This window comes from Megalobrama amblycephala, linkage group LG12 (genome assembly GCF_018812025.1).
Source record: "Megalobrama amblycephala isolate DHTTF-2021 linkage group LG12, ASM1881202v1, whole genome shotgun sequence".
In the NCBI taxonomy this organism is placed as follows: domain Eukaryota; kingdom Metazoa; phylum Chordata; class Actinopteri; order Cypriniformes; family Xenocyprididae; genus Megalobrama; species Megalobrama amblycephala.
In genome coordinates this window covers 16,882,323-16,900,253 of record NC_063055.1, presented here as the reverse complement: position 1 = coordinate 16,900,253, position 17,931 = coordinate 16,882,323, and the positions used below count along the sequence as shown (strand labels likewise).

Below are 17,931 nucleotides of genomic sequence, written 5' to 3'. Positions count from 1 at the left end.
GCTGGAATACGTTACGACTTTTGCCTAGATTTTTGCCGAATTAGTTGACGCTAGTTGCTGAAAATTAGAGCCGGTCTGCAGATTTTGAGCAGTGAGAGTTGGCAGGTTTAGTGTATGATGGGCACAGAATCAGATTTTCTTTAGCTTCAGACTCTAATTCCATCCATTTGGATGATATCAAACATGATTGATATTTTAAGTCGATTTTAGAACACATTGTTTCACACACAAAAGTCTGGTAGTGTGTGAACCAAGTTCATGAGGTGCTTTGTGGGATGCTTTTTAGGGCATGTTCCCACTTGTAGTTTGGTTCTTTTGGACCAAACCATAAAATAAAAAATACATTTAGTCCTGGTTTGCTTAGCGTTCACACTGTCATTTTTAAGACTGAACCTAAAGATACAAAAAAAAAAAAAAACAATGTATTTTGAGACAGACCAAACTTCCAAAACAATGCTGTGCTCTGGGCTAAATGCACTCGTTATATGTCTGTACATATAATGGCATTTTGACTAGCTGAGAACTCGAGAAGGGTTTATAAAATGTGAATCAAAACAGCAGCAGGAATTCCTCCGGTGCACACAAACGAAGATCTGCTGCAAGGAGATGGCGATTCTGACACCTGTACTGAACTGTAATGGACAACGTAGCTCCTAATGATGAGAAAAAGCAGGTATGCTTCAGCATTCTGTCCTTTCCAGGGTCGCATCTGGTGACATCACGTCCTGTTTTTTGTTCTTTTAGGTATCTTTGGTCTGTGTTGCGTTCACATTTCTGATGAGGTGCATCAGAGTTTGTTTGGAAGTGGACTGAGACTCACCTTTTCAGGGGTCTCGGTCCACTTGTTTGGTGTGCACCAGGGTTTGGATGGTAGAGTTCACACTTAATGAACCGCACTAACAGATCAATCTGGAGCGATTGCTCCAGTTCGTTTTAATCTAACCAAACCTGCCAATTGTAAACACACTTTAACAGTACTGGTACAGTACTGAAGTAAATTAGATAGTGGTTAAAAGTAGGGCTGGGCGATATATCGCATGCGATTGTCACGCGCATTTCGTCAGTAAAGCCGGTTCCCTGATTACCGCTAAATCGTCATCACCTGCTTTCAAATGGAGCGGCATTTAATAGACAGAGCCGTAGTTCACTGACAAGCTACGCAATATCGCGTTCATTATCGAAGGCGATTAATCTGCGATAATGAACGCGATATTGCGTAGCTTGTCAGTGATCTACGGCTCTGTCTATTAAATGCCGCTCCATTTGAAAGCAGGTGATGGCAATTTCACGGTAATCAGGGAACCGGATTTACTGACGAAATGCGCGTGACAATCGCATGCGATATATCGCCCAGCCCTAGTTAAAAGTTGGTACCTTTTGGAACAATGTTCTTGTTGGGGACACATCTAAGGTGGCCAAGTGTAATTCTCACATGGTAATATAATACAAATTCATAACCCCTGAGATGATTTTGTCTCAGTCGTACTCAATCATCAACTTTAATGAATGTAAAAAGATGATAAGAACAATTCTCACCTAAAGGCTAAACATCACACAACACTTTCATGAGTTACCGGCTCATTAACCTATTGTGCAATCCAAGCATGCCTGTGCAGAGGGCATACAGTACTATGGAGTGTGTGCAGAAGATGAGGGATTCAGGTGTTTGTTTGTTTTATCTTACACAATGCTGGTGCCACATTTTTCACAGGTGTGGTATTTCTGCACTCCAGCAACCGAGGACGTGGTCTTGGAAGGGCTTGGCGACAACTTGCTTGGAAACCGGATGGCGGCTTCTGTGAATACAAAACAAAAGAAATTATAAACCAATAGATAAAACATTGAGCGCCTGGATAAACATTTCCCTTCTACCCCACCCTCATTGTCTTTGTCCACAGCTCACCTTCACCAGTAGCAGTTTTCAATTTATGCTTAATGTCCTTTAACACATTAAAGGGATAGTTCACCCAAAAATGAAAATGTGATGTTTATCTGCTTACCCCCAGAGCATCCAAGATGCAGTTAAACATCATCATTTGTGTTCTACTGAAGAAACAAAGACACCTACATCTTGGATGCGCTGGGGGTAAGTAGATAAACATCACATTTTCATTTTTGGGTGAACTATCCCTTTAAGCATGTGTGTGCTAAAAACTTTAGCGCCATGGCGTCCCGTCTTCTGACAACCGAAATCAAACATCACACTTTCTGATGTGTTGTTCTTGACCATTTGTTTTTAATAATTGGTATTTTATTATTGTATCAATAATTTCTGATTTTAGTTTGTTTGTTTTTTAAATGAGTGCTTTGTGGCCAGAATAAGCTGCAAAATGTGAATTAGACTTGCAGACTTAAAAGCTCACAGAATGTCTAAGCCTGTGACAATTTCCCAAAGCAGTTTTTAATGCTGTCTTACTAATCTTTTTAGACAAACTTAAGTGTGCATGTCTCACCTTTCTCATCAGCCTCCAGCACCTCCTGCAGCATCTTGAAGGTGTTGGATTGGCGAGGAGCCGCACGTGATTCTTTGTTCTCCTGAATCATCTTGTACACCTCTGAGTCTCTGTCAAACCTCTGCATGGCAAAGTCTGAGCTGAAAGAGAGAAAGAGTTCATTCATCTACAAATTAAACTTGAAACCACCTTAAAAACACAACACTCATGGAGGAAGACACAATACAACAGTGATGTGTATCTCTGTAGTAAAAAAAAAAAAAAAATGAAGGGCCTCAGTTATTAAACTTCCATCTCTGGATTATGTAGAAAATGTAACGTTATTTAGGGATCAGTTCTGGTTTTGTTCTACAATAGGAGAGATATGATTACAGATGCCTTTAAGGCAAAAGTCTATGGATAGTGTATAATGTCTGCTATGCTATTTAGAGCATATTATAACTCAGTCTTTTCTCCTGACAAGAAACCAACCAGACTACACAATCAATATCCTTTATGATAGACTTCATGCTAAAAAGCCATGGTGTGTTACTTTAACCTACAATTTGTGAAAAATTTAAAATCTCCACTGATTTTTGGGGAAAAAAAATTAAATTAGCTGTAGACTAAGCCTTTCCACATTACTTGGTAGCAGAGATCTCTGTCTCAAATAAACTGACTAACCCATTATGTGGATTTGAGTCATTCCTGCCTGGTAAATCTCAGCATATGATGATTCCATCATAAAGTATGACTTTTTTTCCCTCTTTTTTTTTTTCTCTCCTTTGTTCTTCCCTCACTCATGTGGTCGATCCTCTCTCCGAATGCAACAATTATCAGACTGTACTTGTATGGGGAGTAAAAGAATTGGGGTAGAATAAAAGAGGTGTGTGTTTTATAATGGCAGGGTTATTGGGCTGATTAGAGTGCAGTTACAGTAGCCGTCCAGCGGGAGGTTTATGGCTGCATTTTTATGCACAGTCATAAACACAGAGCTTTCTCACACATGGGCATCCTATTACTGCTTTACACATATTGGACCATTGCCATACAGACAAACTATGCAGCCTAGAGGAAAACACACACACAACTGAGAATAATTAAAGCGCCCCTATTATGCCGTTTTTAAGATTTCTAATATTGCTTTGGGAGTCTCATACAACAGGTTTACATGCATGCAAGATCAAAAACACCTTCAAAGATTCTCTCAATTTCTCAAAGTTTCTTAATGATTCGTTCGAAGCAGTTTTAAGAATCAGTCTCTCTAAACCCCTTCTTTCCACGAGAACTCAGTTCTGATTGGACAGATGGCCTAATCTGTTGTGATTGGTCTACCGCGTAGAAAACAAAACACCCATTATCATAACTGAATTATAGCTCCGGAGGATTATCAATTCTCAAAATACTGTATACAATGTATGGATAGAAAAGATGGCATCGATTTTACCTTATCAATTCGACCCCGAGTCAATCAACCAGAAACTCAAATCGCAAGCACGACTGGAGCAGGACGTTTCTCAGTGGTAAAAGTCAACTTAGTTTGTGGTATGTTATAAGATGTGATAGCAGTGTCACTGTTATAAGGGTGTGATTCAGAGGAGCAAGCTGGTCCAAATAAACTAGGTATACTGACCCATCTTTTAAGAGCAAACATTGTGCAAATCCCACATTGAACTCCCTGAGATTTGAAAAGCAGTCGTCAGTAAAATGAGGGTAAGAGAACAAAAGATTGGGATTGTACTGCTGTGGTATCATTAAAAAAAATATTTTTTTTTTTTGCAGCCTGATCATTTAAATGTATTTTCACAGTGTAGGACACTGCGTGTTCTCGACATGATGTTAACCACATGAAAAAGCTTCAGTGTTTGAGGGCGGATCAAGTTGTTCACGGACGGACAACATAGAACATATAGGCGGCATTAGGCAAATGTGTTACTTAGTGACATGTTTCCATCATAGAAGTGGGATTCGAATTACTGATGACTCGTTTAGGCTGTTCAATAACATTATCTTGCACTTTTGGCTTCACAACTTTGCAGATTGTTTACATTCACTCACTTGTGACAACCACAGTGATAGTTTGCTATAGCTAGATTACACAATGCATGAAAGGTAATTTTCTAAACAGCATAAAACACATACACTACTGTTCAAAAGTGTGGGGTCAGCAAGATTTGACTTTATTATTCAGCAAGGAAGCGTTAAATAGTTCAAAAGTGAACTTTTTTTAACATTCTATTCCTCAAAAAGTCTATATAATATTGGTTAATCAGCAAAAGCAGTTCAACAACGGTAAGAATTTTTTCTTGAGCACCAAATCAGCTTAACAGATTATCTTACCACAGTGGCCTTGTGATACTTTGCTAGTAAGTTTGTTGTCAAAACAAACGTTATCAGGATTTCTGTTTTGTACAAAGGTCGTGACATGGAGTGAGAAATGATTAACCAATAGCCAAAGCAACCCAACTGAACCCTTGACCTGACAAGAAGTGATTGCTTATTACTGTAACGTCAAACAGAGGTGTAAAATTAGTCAAATGAGATTTAAAGTGTCTGCCATGAGTGTTTTATTGAGTTTCTGGGTGCGGTTGTCACAAGAAACCTGAATGACAGCAAGGATCTAATAGCTGACATGACTTTTGCGTGTTGGAATGTGCGCTACCATTCAATACTGGACAAAAAGCGCATTTCTGTTGCATGTCCAAGATAGGACCAAAAATTTAAAGAAAGAAGCATTTGGAATAGTCATTACTGGGGAGAAAAGCATTTGAAAACTCTATAAATCTCCAAATAAATGGCATGTTCACTATCTTCATGCAGGCTGTTCAATGAGACATGCTTCAAACTGAAACCAGACAGTGTGTTTGAATTTCTGCTGAAACCTCTCCCAGCACCTCTCAGTTCCCCATAGGGTCAACGCCCAAATTCACAGGACACAGGACAACATTTTTATGGGTGCGCCACCTCAACTGGGACCAAAGAGTATTTTATAGCATAAGGGGATCATTATGGGTCAAAGGAACCGATTGTCCCCCTCCTGTTGCCTGCACAATCCCCTGACATATACAAGTGCTGCAGTGGGGATGCATGTTTCTCATTCCAAATATTTAAACGGCACCATTTAATGAAGTTAAGAAAAGAATCAGTAAAACATGCATAGAAAGAACATTCCATCCATCTGCAACCCCCCACAGCTGAGCTATGATTACAATCTTGCTAAACAGGCTGAAAAAGCGAAAACAGTCGACGCAGCATCATTACATTACAGCGCTAGTGGAGCGCTAGTCTCACATTACGATATTTCATCTTCCCCTGCAGACTAGCCTGTCATTTGCCATGTAAGTTTGAGGAAGATGTCTGAATAGTTTCGACTTACCTCAAAAGCAAACAAAGACAAATTCCTATCCAACTAGTTCAACTCTTGCTGGAACAACAACAGAGCCTACGGTGACAACTGCACACACATACACACACAGACGCATCTAAAGCTCAGGCAAACACACACCCACATGGGAGTCAGTGCACCCACACACACCCCTCTCTGCCGAGTCTCGACGAGACATAAGAAAGTTGAGAGTTTCAGTCTGAAAGGTGTGACTTTGGGCTGCCTCGTATTGGTTGACAGCAGAAAAGGGGTGTAGTTACTAGCTTTTAACACCTTTTTTATTGGTTGAGCAAAAAAGGGGGTGGGGTCATTGGTATGTAGAAGAGGGAGAAGGGTGGGGGACCAATTAGAAGCAAAAATGATATAATCCTTTTCTAGAAAGCAAGACAAAGTAGGGTAGGAAAGGAAAGGAAAGGAAAGGAAAGGAAAGGAAAGGAAAGGAAAGGAAAGGAAAGGAAAGGAAAGGAAAGGAAAGGAAAGGAAAGGAAAGGAAAGGAAAGGAAAGGAAAGGAAAGGAAAGGAAAGGAAAGGAAAGGAAAGGAAAGGAAAGGAAAGGAATTTAAATGCATAAATTATGAAAACAAATGTAATTAAAAAAAAAAAAAAAAAACTGTGCATCATGTCACCAGACTTAACTTTTTTATGGCTGTCACTTTTTGTAATATCACTAAATGTCACTGTCACTAAAGCCACTTTTTTGTAATATATATTCTATTATTTACTCATCTGTCACAATAAGGTAAAATCTAATGTCTATTAATGTAAATTATTTCCATTTTGGGGCTATTCTTAAAGAAATAAATACTGTATGCAATTTATTTCCATATTACATTTTAATATGTAATAAAAATTTTTTTAAAAATCTGTAAAAAAAAAAAAAAATCTAATTTTATTTGAAATTGATTAAGACTGTTAATTGATTAAAAAAAAATCTGAGTGACCTGAGAGGAGAAGCAAGGCAAATGTGCATATATGTACCTGCGTCGAGGGGAAACAGGAGGCTCTCGTTCGATGGGACTGTGTGGAGAGTATCGTCCGGGGGGAGTTGGAGTCCGACTGGACACAGAGTTACTGCGGAAATCCATGGAAGAGATCTCCTACAGAATATGCAGAACATAGGACAGGTCAAAATAATGCACTTTGCAATAATAGCTGTACATCCCTAAAGACTGGTTCACAGGGTGCAATTTTGGCCACGATTTGGTCGTCTGAGACAAATTTTGCAAATCCTAAAAGATTCCTATAATCCTAGCCTAAAATCTGTAGTCTTTGATCACTAGTTTGACATGTTCACAGACAGCCGGTTAATGACCGTTGCAATCAAAATTTTACCTCCGACGAAATTCTGGCAGTCAGAAGATTTGGCGCACAATCCTCCAGTGTGACTTCTCCTACGACGAACGTCAAATTGTCTTCGTTTTTCAAGACAAGCCATGATCAAAATTAACACTAGAGTTTGCCACTATTTCAGTCCTGTGTGTAATGCAGCTCACAGTCATCGAACGTGTATGGGTAGATGTAAAACTCATGTAAAAGTTTTCATCCGTTAACGCATCTTAAGCTGTACAGTTTGTCATAAATGACAGCTGAGATCCCACAGTGTGACATGAGGATCATGTTCGTACAGTCTGACAAGCAACCATTGTAAAGGACTATTATAAATCGCACAGTGTGCACCTGGCTTAAGATTGTGTGTGTGTGATTGTGTATGTTCAGCAGATGTCTGAAAAATCCCAAGATCTTCCCACTGTCTCATACCCCATGCTGAGGCACCTGCAGTTGCTTTGGGATGTCTGGGGTTGAGCAACCTTGTGTATGTGTGGAAGCTCAGTCCAAAGGCCAGAAATATTGCAACTTTGTTTTCTTTCTTTTTTTTGTAAACAAAGATTAAATCCAGAGATTTAAGTGCAATGTAAACAGCATTAGAAAGCGTTTTTTAAAATCATTTAAAACAAAACAAAACAATGATTTAAAAGAAAAACAGGAACGTGAAATACTGCTCTTCTTTCAAGTGGCCAGTAATCAACTCAGATTTATATTCCACTGAAAATCACATTCAAGCTAAGTGACCGTTTGAACATCAGAAATGTATTTCCAACTCACAATGAAACAGAAGCAGAGAAAGATATTTGCTTACTTATTCTAAGGTGCATCTGAGTGAAACAGATTATCCAAAAAAAAAAAAAAAAAAATTAGACACCCATACTTGGTTGTTGATTGGATGGAGGCAGATCTGAATGTGACCTTGCAGTCACTGTAAGAAAAGGACTGTATTACTGTATTAAACAGACAGAATGATTGGAGAAGTCAGGCATCCGTCATCAGAGAGAAGTCTGGTTTCAACAAAAGACTGAGTTACGAAATTTTGACCATATTTTCCAGAATATATGGTGCTGTTTTTTATCATCTGAAATGTGCTTTGATTTACAATTCAAAGCAACTGACATATATACTCTATATCACCTTGTACATGCAAATTCCTCAGTGTCCTCATGGAACACGATTTGATAAACTCTTTTACTTTTAAAAGGATAATAAATGAGGAGACAGAACACAAACGGGGGACAAAGAAATCAAAACAGAGCAAGTGGGAGAAACCGATATTTAGACCAGGGGTGCAAAACTCTGCCCTCTAACCCTGCTTCATCACATATGTAGTTTTCAAATATGCCTGAAGGACTTGATTAGCTGGATCAGGTGCATTTAATTAGGGTTGAATCTAAACCCTGCAGAACTGTGGCCCTCCAGGCACTGAGTTTTGCATCCTTGACTTAGGGTACATATACATGACAACAATGTACTTAAACTAGAAATTTTTTTCCTTTGCGTTTTTTTGTGTACAGATGACAACATTGTCCAAATGATTCTCGTTCACACATATCCGCAAAAATGAGTACAAACGCTGTATTTTTCATGTCAGGCCAGTAGTTGGCAATGTCATTTTGTAAAAAAAACAAAAAAACAAAAAAAAAAAAACACACAATACGCATGCGCATGACTTTTTTCACAAATTCACATTTTTGTAGTTTACACAGATGATAACGGTATCGTTCGTGCACTTTGAATCCCGTTTTTTAAATTTTGTGTTTTCAGACCCCCAAAATGCTGTTGTCATGTAAATGAACGGCCAAAATGCTTAAATTCAGGTTTTTTTTTTTTTTTTGAAAATGGTGTCGTGTAAATACCCCCTTGGACCATGAGACACTCTTCCAACACCTCATGGCTTTCCTCACAAATCAAGACAATACAAGATGAAAAACTGATTCCTAATTCTGACTAAAGCTGGAAGTATGCAGGTCTGTCAACATCTCAGCTGGTCTTAGCAGGATTTTGACTGATCTTTGACTGATCTTAGCAGGATTCTTGGCAATAGAGACTTTGAGTACAATTGATTTCACATTCACTCTACATTTACATGAGGAGCAGCTGTGCAAAGAGTCTTGCCGGCCTTGGGAGTTCCTGATGGCCGTGCATTTCTACTGGAACTGTTGGGAAAGAGATGAGAGTGATTGAGAAGGCATGCTAACAGATGTTTGGCCCTAATGCAGATGGATGTTGTCCTGGGCAGCTCTTTGACACCAGCTGTACTAAATAGGAGTCTGTTCCCAGGCCAGCTACAAAATGACAACTTCCACCTGGAGCTTTTTGGCTACATCCATCAAGTTTCACAAAAGTGCAGCCAAGAGCATTTCCGCCCACTTGAAGCAATTATCAGCTGCTGTGACGATCAGTTTCACTGTTGGAAAGTTTTGGCGGTAAACACTAAAGCAAACTCGACTGAGAACAAATTTGCATTCAAAAATTCTTTAAAACACATTAAGCAAATAATAACAGAGAGAACTGGGAAATTTACTTTTCAAATAAAAATGAAAAAATACAGGGGGAAAAACAATGAACTAATGCACAACCCCATTCCAAAGTCTTATTGGCGGCACATTATTTCCATATAGGTTTTATACATTAGATTCTTATATAGTTTTATACATGAGTTTGTTGATAGATTAATTGGGAGGCAGCTTTTGGGGGTAAACCTACTGACACATCTTACCCCACCTAACGCAGTGGTCTCAAACTCAATTCCTGAAGGGCTACAGCCCTGCAAAACTGTGCAAGGTTGTGGCCCACCAGGAATTAAGTTTGAGACCACTGTGTTAATGGTTTGACAAAGAGGAAAGAAAAATAGGCAGTAGGGGAGGCAGAGAGGTGTATATTAAGTATCTGACCACTAGGGGGAGTCATATACAAGTTAAAAATCAGTCTTTTGAAGGAGGACACGATGTTGGACTTCAATAATTTTTCCTTAAGCATTGTTATGGTTTTCTTGAGTAACTCATTGCTCTCAACTTTTCTCTGAGTCAAAATATGGATCAGTTTATTTGGATAAGTTGTAAGAAGGAAAGTGCCCATTTTCCCTTGATCTAAACAAAAGTTTCCTGTAGTCTAAACTTCTCCTGGATGGCAGCAACGGCATGCAGGCATTCAAACGAACTTCATGGAAAAGTTTACAAGTATTTGCATTCGTATGTCCATAGTCAAGTCAAGTCACATTTATTTATATAGCACTTTTTACAATACAGATTGTTTCAAAGCAGCTTTACAGTGATAACAGGAAAATAATGTATCAAAGTTTGTTTTGGCTGTACAGCAGCTCTGGAAGAAAATAGTGTCATTGTTTAGTTTGAGTCAGTTCAGTGTTGAATTAGTTCCAATTTAAAAATCAGCAGTTATTTAGTGCATTTCATCTACATATTCATCTATATAATATTGTTGAATAGTACGTTTGAATGGCTTTCACACTGTGTTGCTTTCTACTCTGTTTTCTATCTCTCTCTTTTTAAATCATTTTTATATTTTAGTCACAATAAGTAAGTGACTATTAATTTCAGTGTGTGTGTATAGGTCTTATTTGGTCCAAAAGTCAATGCGTATCACACAAAGCACACTTGTGGTAGTTATCAAACTTACACTCTTCACCTTTTAGACAATAAAACAGACTTTCATTGAAGTTGGGACTCAAGCCATCCAGTGCAACCACCAAGATCACAGCAACATGCTAAAAAAATGCAATATATAACGGTGCGAGCACAGGTCTGCAATTACTGTAAGTTTAACCATTTTTAAATTTATCCATATTTCTACCCTAAAACAAACAAAGCATCCTAAAAGAAAAATCAAGCAGATCAATGTTGCTTTTTCTTAACACAAGCTGACAAGATTGGCAGAAAGCGAGTTTCCCTTCACACACACCCAGGAACAAATCTCTGAAAACAGACAGTGCCAAGGGTTTCTCCATCACAAACAGACGCAGATCGGGTGTAAACTAGTCCAGACTGTTGATGCAGGGTTGCCATGAGATAATGGGGAAACAATTCAACAGATTAAAAATAAGAAAATGAAAGTAAATGGTGCTCAGATTTCTGTGCAAAACATGCTGCAACCACCATGATGCTAGAGTGGTTGCCAAGGTGTTGCTATGTAGATATCAAGCTGTTATGGATGGGTTTGGAGCATGTTTCTACAATATGTGGGAGGGTTTTTTTTTTAGGCTGTTCTTACGCTATTCTGATGCCTCAAATGCCTTCTTTAAATGTGTCATTTTTTCCCCCATTGTGTCATCTGCCAAGAGACAATTAGTTTTTATTAAAGTTTAGTTCATTATATTTAGTAATAGCACACTTCTCAAACTGATAGGTGCCACGATTTTGGTACAGTTCATATATGTATAAAGGAGATATGACCGCACTCTCACTTGCAAATACTTTATTTAACCAACGTTTTGGCAAAAATCCTTTGTCAAGGTGTGAATCCAAGGTGTGACACCAGTGTGAATGTAACGTGGACAACTAAAAAGAGGTTTGAGTCCACTTTAAAGTCCAGGTACAAGTGTGAATACTTTTTACTCAATTTGGTCACTGAAAATGGGTTGGAGTTCAATTTTGAACTTTCAAAGTGCACCAGACAAGTTCAAAAAACAAACAAACTGAGGTTCACCTGCCCAGTCTCACAAAATCCTGTGGAAAACATTGAGGAGAGGAAGCAATTGGTTCAGACCAAGCAATGGAACCGTGTGAAAGCACCCTAAAACAGTGATCCTCATATATATTGCAAAATGGTTCAAACAAAAACAGTCCGTAAGGAACAACTGGACAGCTGTACAAAACATGGATCTGGTGAAAAGGAGGAATTTTCCAGGCCTTAGGTAGCTGTAGATGACAAGATTACACCCCCAAAACAGTGTTGTTAGGCACAAATGGCCCGCTCAGGGCCTGTAGCTGTAACTATTGAGCTGGCACTGCTCTTGCCTGCTAGTAGACACTGTACCCATCAACAGCACGCAGTTAAGATCAGACAAGCTTGCCAGGAATGCAGTCAAACCCAAACATGTGTAAAATGGGAGAAACAAACAGACTCGGACATGGAGGTTGAAGGAAGAGAAGGTAAACTGCCTTTGCTATTTCATTAATTGGCTTGAAATTGACCTTGACTGTTCAGTGACCAATGAAACGCAGAGTAAATCCAAACAGGTCAATCGCTTTTGTGCTTGACCATTTATAGTGTTGGTGAAGTGTTGTTCTACTGGGGAAGGGGTGCATTCCCTTCTTGCCCTGTGTCTGTGTGGCTGTAAGCTGTGTTTGTGTTGGACTGAGGTTATGAGAAGGAAAGGAAAGGAAGTCAATGTGCAATCACAGGATTTTCCTCAAAGCCCAGACACACACACACACACTCAAATCTTTCCTCTGGTACGCCTGATTGGCTTTCATCTGTATCGTAATCAGGACCTCTAAACATCCACAGGACAGCACTGCACATACACAAACATTCACAGGCACACTTACCAGACTATCTACAAGTTCATAGGTGGCACTTGGGTTTAAAAAGTGCACAGATGTGCTGCATGTGATGACTTAAAATGGTGAAGGCTGAGCTCATGAATAATAATTAGGTTATACACAAATAATATTAAAATGAGAACATTTCCAAAGTCAAATATAGACAGCAATTACAATAGGGTGTGTATTGGCAAAGACAAAAACAAACGACGGAAGTACAGTACCCGCTTTTTGGCGCGTTCGCACCGCAGGAAGTGAGAATGATTTTAGTTCTAGAAATGCCATTTGAAGGAACTAAATTAGCTCCTACTTCAGAGTATAGTCTAACCCAGCACAGTAAGAACTACCAGTGATGCAAGTGTACGGGAAACATCAGCACTCGCCATTTTTAAAAAAAAGCCATGTACACACACAGTTTATAGCCTATATATTTACTTCACAAGCTAACTCTACAAACATGGAAAACAGTGATAGATGGACTTCTTAACCTTTACACCAAGGAGAAATTTCAATGCGACTTTGAGGGGATGAAGCAAAACATGATTATGTATTTTTGCTCAGCTAGCAACACTGGGCATCAACCATGCGGCAAACACTATTTTTTTTCATATACTGTTTACCTTCTTTGTATAGCAGTTCTATCTACTAACATATTAGACAAGACTGTTAAACAGATCGTAAACTAAAGACGGAGAATGGGAGTGCTGTGTGTTGAGGTGTTCTCGGCGCCATCAAAATAAATGTCCGCCGCGCCGGTCACAACAACAAGCGCGGCTTGCGTCACTTCAGAGTTCCTACTGTCGGTGCGAATGCAACCAGGAAAATAGCCCTAGGGGAACATTTAGTTCTCTGGAACCGCTCTGATGGCTAGTTTCTATAACCAAGTTCCTATAACAACCCGGTGCGAAAGCCCCCATAGTGTTATGGTAATCCTTACATTAATTTATTATGGTAACCACAGTGTCCACAAAAATACAACAGTTAAAACGGGAGGTGTTACAATGACCTCTTTCAAACAGTGTTAAAGGTGCCCAAGAATGCTTTTTCACAAGATGTAATATAAGTCTAAGGTGTCTCCTGAATGTGTCTGTGAAGTTTCAGCTCAAAATACCCCATAGATTTTTTTAAATGAATTTTTTTAACTGCCTATTTTGGGACATCATTAACAATGCAGTGATTTAGGCAGCGCCGCCCCTTTAATTCGCATGCTCCCTGCCACATGAGCTGTCGACTATATTACAGCGCATTTACAAAGTTCACACAGCTAATATAACCCTCAAATGGATCTTTACAAGATGTTCATCATGCATGCTGTATGCATGCTTCGAATTATGTGAGTATAGTATTTATTTGGATGTTAACGTTTTATTCTGAGTGAATTTGAGGCTGTCCTCCGTGGCTAACGGCTAATGCTACACTGTTGGAGAGATTTATAAAGAATGAAGTTGCGTTTATGAATTATACAGATTGCAAGTGTTTAAAAATGAAAATAGCGACGGCTTTCTTGTCTCCGTGAATACAATAAGAAACGATGGTAACTTTAACCACATTTAACAGTATATTAGCAACATGCTAACGAAACATTTAGAAAGACAATTTACAAATATCACTAAAAATATCATATTATCATGGATCATGTCAGTTATTATTGCTCCATCTGCCATTTTTTGTTATTGTTCTTGCTTGCTTACCTAGTCTGTTGATTCACCTGTGCACAGATCCAGACGTTACTGGCTGCCCTTGTCTAATGCCTTTTATAATGTTGGGAACATGGGCTGGCATTATGCAAATATTGGGGCGTACACCCCGACTGTTACGCAACAGTCGGTGTTATGTTGAGATTTGCCTGTTTTCCGGAGGTCTTTTAAACAAATGAGATTTATATAAGGAGGAGGAAACAATGGAGTTTGAGACTCAATGTATGTCTTTTCCATGTACTGAACTCTTGTTATTTAACTATGCTGAGGTAAATTCAATTTTTGAATCTAGGGCACCTTTAAGAACATACAGTTTGTTTCATTTCTTTTTTTAATACCATGTTACCACAGTAACCAATGTCTTTAATGTAGAAAAATAGCAATATAACCAAAAATATCTATAGTAACTATGGTATTTTGATAAATTATGGTCAAAGCATTTTTTTTCTTTTTTTTTTTTTGTAACTTAAAGAAGTAACATGTAGGCGAAGGCAACTAATGTGTCATTTCCCTCTGATAAAATTGTGCTTGAGCACACTTGCAGCAAAATGATGTTTTCAAACACATTTGTCCTGCTGTCAGCAGTGCATCATGGGGGATGCAGGGCTTCAATGTAGACAAAGTTTTACACAATGTTAGTTTGTTAAATTCGACCAGCTACCAATAAGTGTTTTAGTACTAAGAGCACAATGAATGACATGCATTATAGCAATCAAAAAGATAACTGGCTCTTTTTAACTGAAGTGTGGGATGCCTTACATGTGCTATATTGAGCTTTACAGTTTCTCTCATTCATTTCTACATGTAGTCCATCTGCTCCTCCTTACAGTCTGATTTTTCCATACAAAAATGTGCACACAATTGCCTTTAGCCTGCTTTTTATGATAGTTTCATTTCTCAAAGCCATCACTGCGTGAGTATTTTTTATAATAAAGTGCCACGGGTTTGTTTAGGATAATAACGTAAAAACCGCACACATTAAGCCAGAGATTTTGATTTAGCACCCTTGCGGCACACGTGTGCATGACAACTCCCTCCTACACACGAGCCATAACATTTCTGTTTGAGGCTTCCTGCCGCATGATTAATTTTGTGTGGTACATATGGCATGAATATGTATCAGAGGACACAGTGCAGCACATGCAGGGGAAAAAATAAACACTATGCACTGAGATTGTCCACTGGGGTTTAGCACACTCGCTGTAGCCAAGTCTTCAGCAGAGCTTCATGGAGATGTAGAGAGTTTATTCAAAGAAGTGAAGATCTCTCGCTGTGATCAGGATTTACAGATGCTGTAGTCAGCATGTTTCATTTTGAAATACTGAATGGTTTGGTTTGATTGGAGCAATGTATGGTGGGTGCTTCCCAAAAGAACCTTAAGTACAGCCTTAAGATTACCCGACTAGATCTTTAAACCCTAAGCTGCATTACGGTGATATGAAAAACATGAAAATGAGAAAAACATGTTCTGGTGTTTCAGATCATCCACACGCCCTCAGAGCATGACATCATCACCGGCTAACATTCCTCTACCTCAAGAGAAGATCATCACAAGACTAATTGAAAAACAGATAACAATATGAGAATTTCAGAGTTTGAAATGAGCAATATAAGAGATGCACAGATACTAAATTTCTCCACCGATACCGATACCAATACAGACACCCGATTATTCAGTGATATCTGCCGATACTGATAGTTTGGGGGTTCTGCCTTTTATATCTTCTTTTAAATTAATGATAATTTAATTATAATTAATAATTAATAATTATATTTTTTAATTATATTTTGAAAAATGCAAATAAAAACTTTATTCTCTCCATTTCATCAACTTGTTTCAGAGTAACTGGTATCAGTTATAAACAAACACATTACTCAAATTAATATTAATTAATATCAAATTAACACCAACTAAATTCTGAAGATTAAATAAATATTTACCAACTGATAGCCGATAGTGTGAAATTTACTAGCCGATAGTGTGAAAATTTGCTTTTATCGGCCGATAGCAATTATTGGCCGATACATCGGTGCATCTCTATTTTGTTGTTGTCATTCAAAGATCTAAAATATTTTATCGTGTTTTTTTTTTTTTTTTTTTTTTTTTTATCGTTATCCTTAACCTTTTCCCAGTAAATTAGGAACAACTGGAAAAATGCATATAAATTTGTCCGTTAAAAAAGAGTGGGAACCCTGAAGAACATTCAGATCCTAAACTTCTAGAATCCTTCAGTTTCATTTACAGAAATTAGAAGTGTCAGGCCTTCGAATACTGCTGTGGACAATGGGGCCGAAAAGTTTGAGAACCACTCCACTAGATGATACATCCTAAATTCTGAATAAATTGGACTCAATTTGTAAATTGTATGAAATAGTAGGATTAACAAAATTCCAAAATGGAAAACCAGGTGACCATCTGATTCATGTATGCTTTAGGATTCAAGCTAAAACATCTGTTGAGATTTGAAAAGGGATTGTATCACAGTTTTGGTCTTTTAGAAAAGCTAGAAAAGTATTTAGTTTTCTTTCTGGATCAGAAATTGATCCAGATAGAAATAGGACATCAATTGACCATTTGATCCAGGAATGTTGAAGGATCCTGAGCAATCAAAAACATAAATTAAACCTAGAGTTAGGTAGATGTTTGTGTACATAAGTCTTTAAAAACTAATTCAGACAGTCTTCAATGGATAGATACAACTAATGTGACTTTGACCTCATTCAGATGCCTGTGATTTGTGTAATTGTGGTGCATTGACACGCATGTTTATTAAAAGTACATCAAAAGCAGACATTCAGCATTTGTAGAAAATGAAAGAAATTCTAGGCATGTGTTTGCGTGTTGCTACTCCAGACAGCCTGACACGGTCCTGACCCAATAGTGTCACAAGATAATGTTTTAATGTTTATGTAAGGAAAACTATGCAGCAACTATGCATGACAGCAATAGCAAGTCAAAATTAAACTACAATTTCAACAAATAACCAAAGGATATGCATTATACAGCTGCAATGATCACATGCAGACATCGTTAAGATGTTTAGCTGAATCTGCGATGGTAGTTGATGCCAGCTGTGCTGGTTTCTGTGGCTCACAAACGGCTGACCTCCAGAGACTATACACTATGGTCTCTAAAGTTTAAAAACAACTGTGCAGTAACCTCAAAAACATCCAAAGATTGACCGTTTTACAGGCAGATGGGAAATTGACGAAACTCATTCAAGATATAAAGGCGACAAACGTGTATAGACTTACAGAGTCAGACTTCCTGTGGCCAAGAACCACTAGGGGACCCCAGAACACTTTCAACGGATGACTTAAAATTATTCAATAGAAGACAAAAAGTTTTAAAATAATCTAAACACAAAAATGAAGATGAAAGCTGACATTGTATTTCTTATTTTTAATTTACAACAAGAACCAGAGGCCAGATTCATGGAAATCTTTAAGAAAGAACATCTTTTTTTCTTAAAGGGGTCGTTTCCTTCACGGTAAGGAAATGTTCAAACTAGACTTATAGAAAATAGACTTGCGACAATGCTGGTGTTATTGTGTAGTGGGGGTGGGGGGGTTGTTAGGGTATAAAA

General features: G+C 38.3%; 1 protein-coding gene across 2 annotated transcripts in view; it reads right to left on the bottom strand.

The window, feature by feature from the left end:
• The window catches only part of pdlim2 (PDZ and LIM domain 2 (mystique)), an 83,495-nt gene that overhangs the window by 1,357 nt on the left and 64,207 nt on the right, over positions 1–17,931 (bottom strand). For both annotated transcript variants that reach the window (XM_048209224.1, XM_048209225.1), the window contains exons 7-9: positions 6,796–6,914; positions 2,454–2,593; positions 1,685–1,796 (exon numbers count right to left, since the gene is read on the bottom strand). In XM_048209224.1, the coding sequence (XP_048065181.1) occupies positions 1,685–1,796; positions 2,454–2,593; positions 6,796–6,914 (371 nt within the window). The remainder of the gene's footprint in view (positions 1–1,684; positions 1,797–2,453; positions 2,594–6,795; positions 6,915–17,931) is intronic.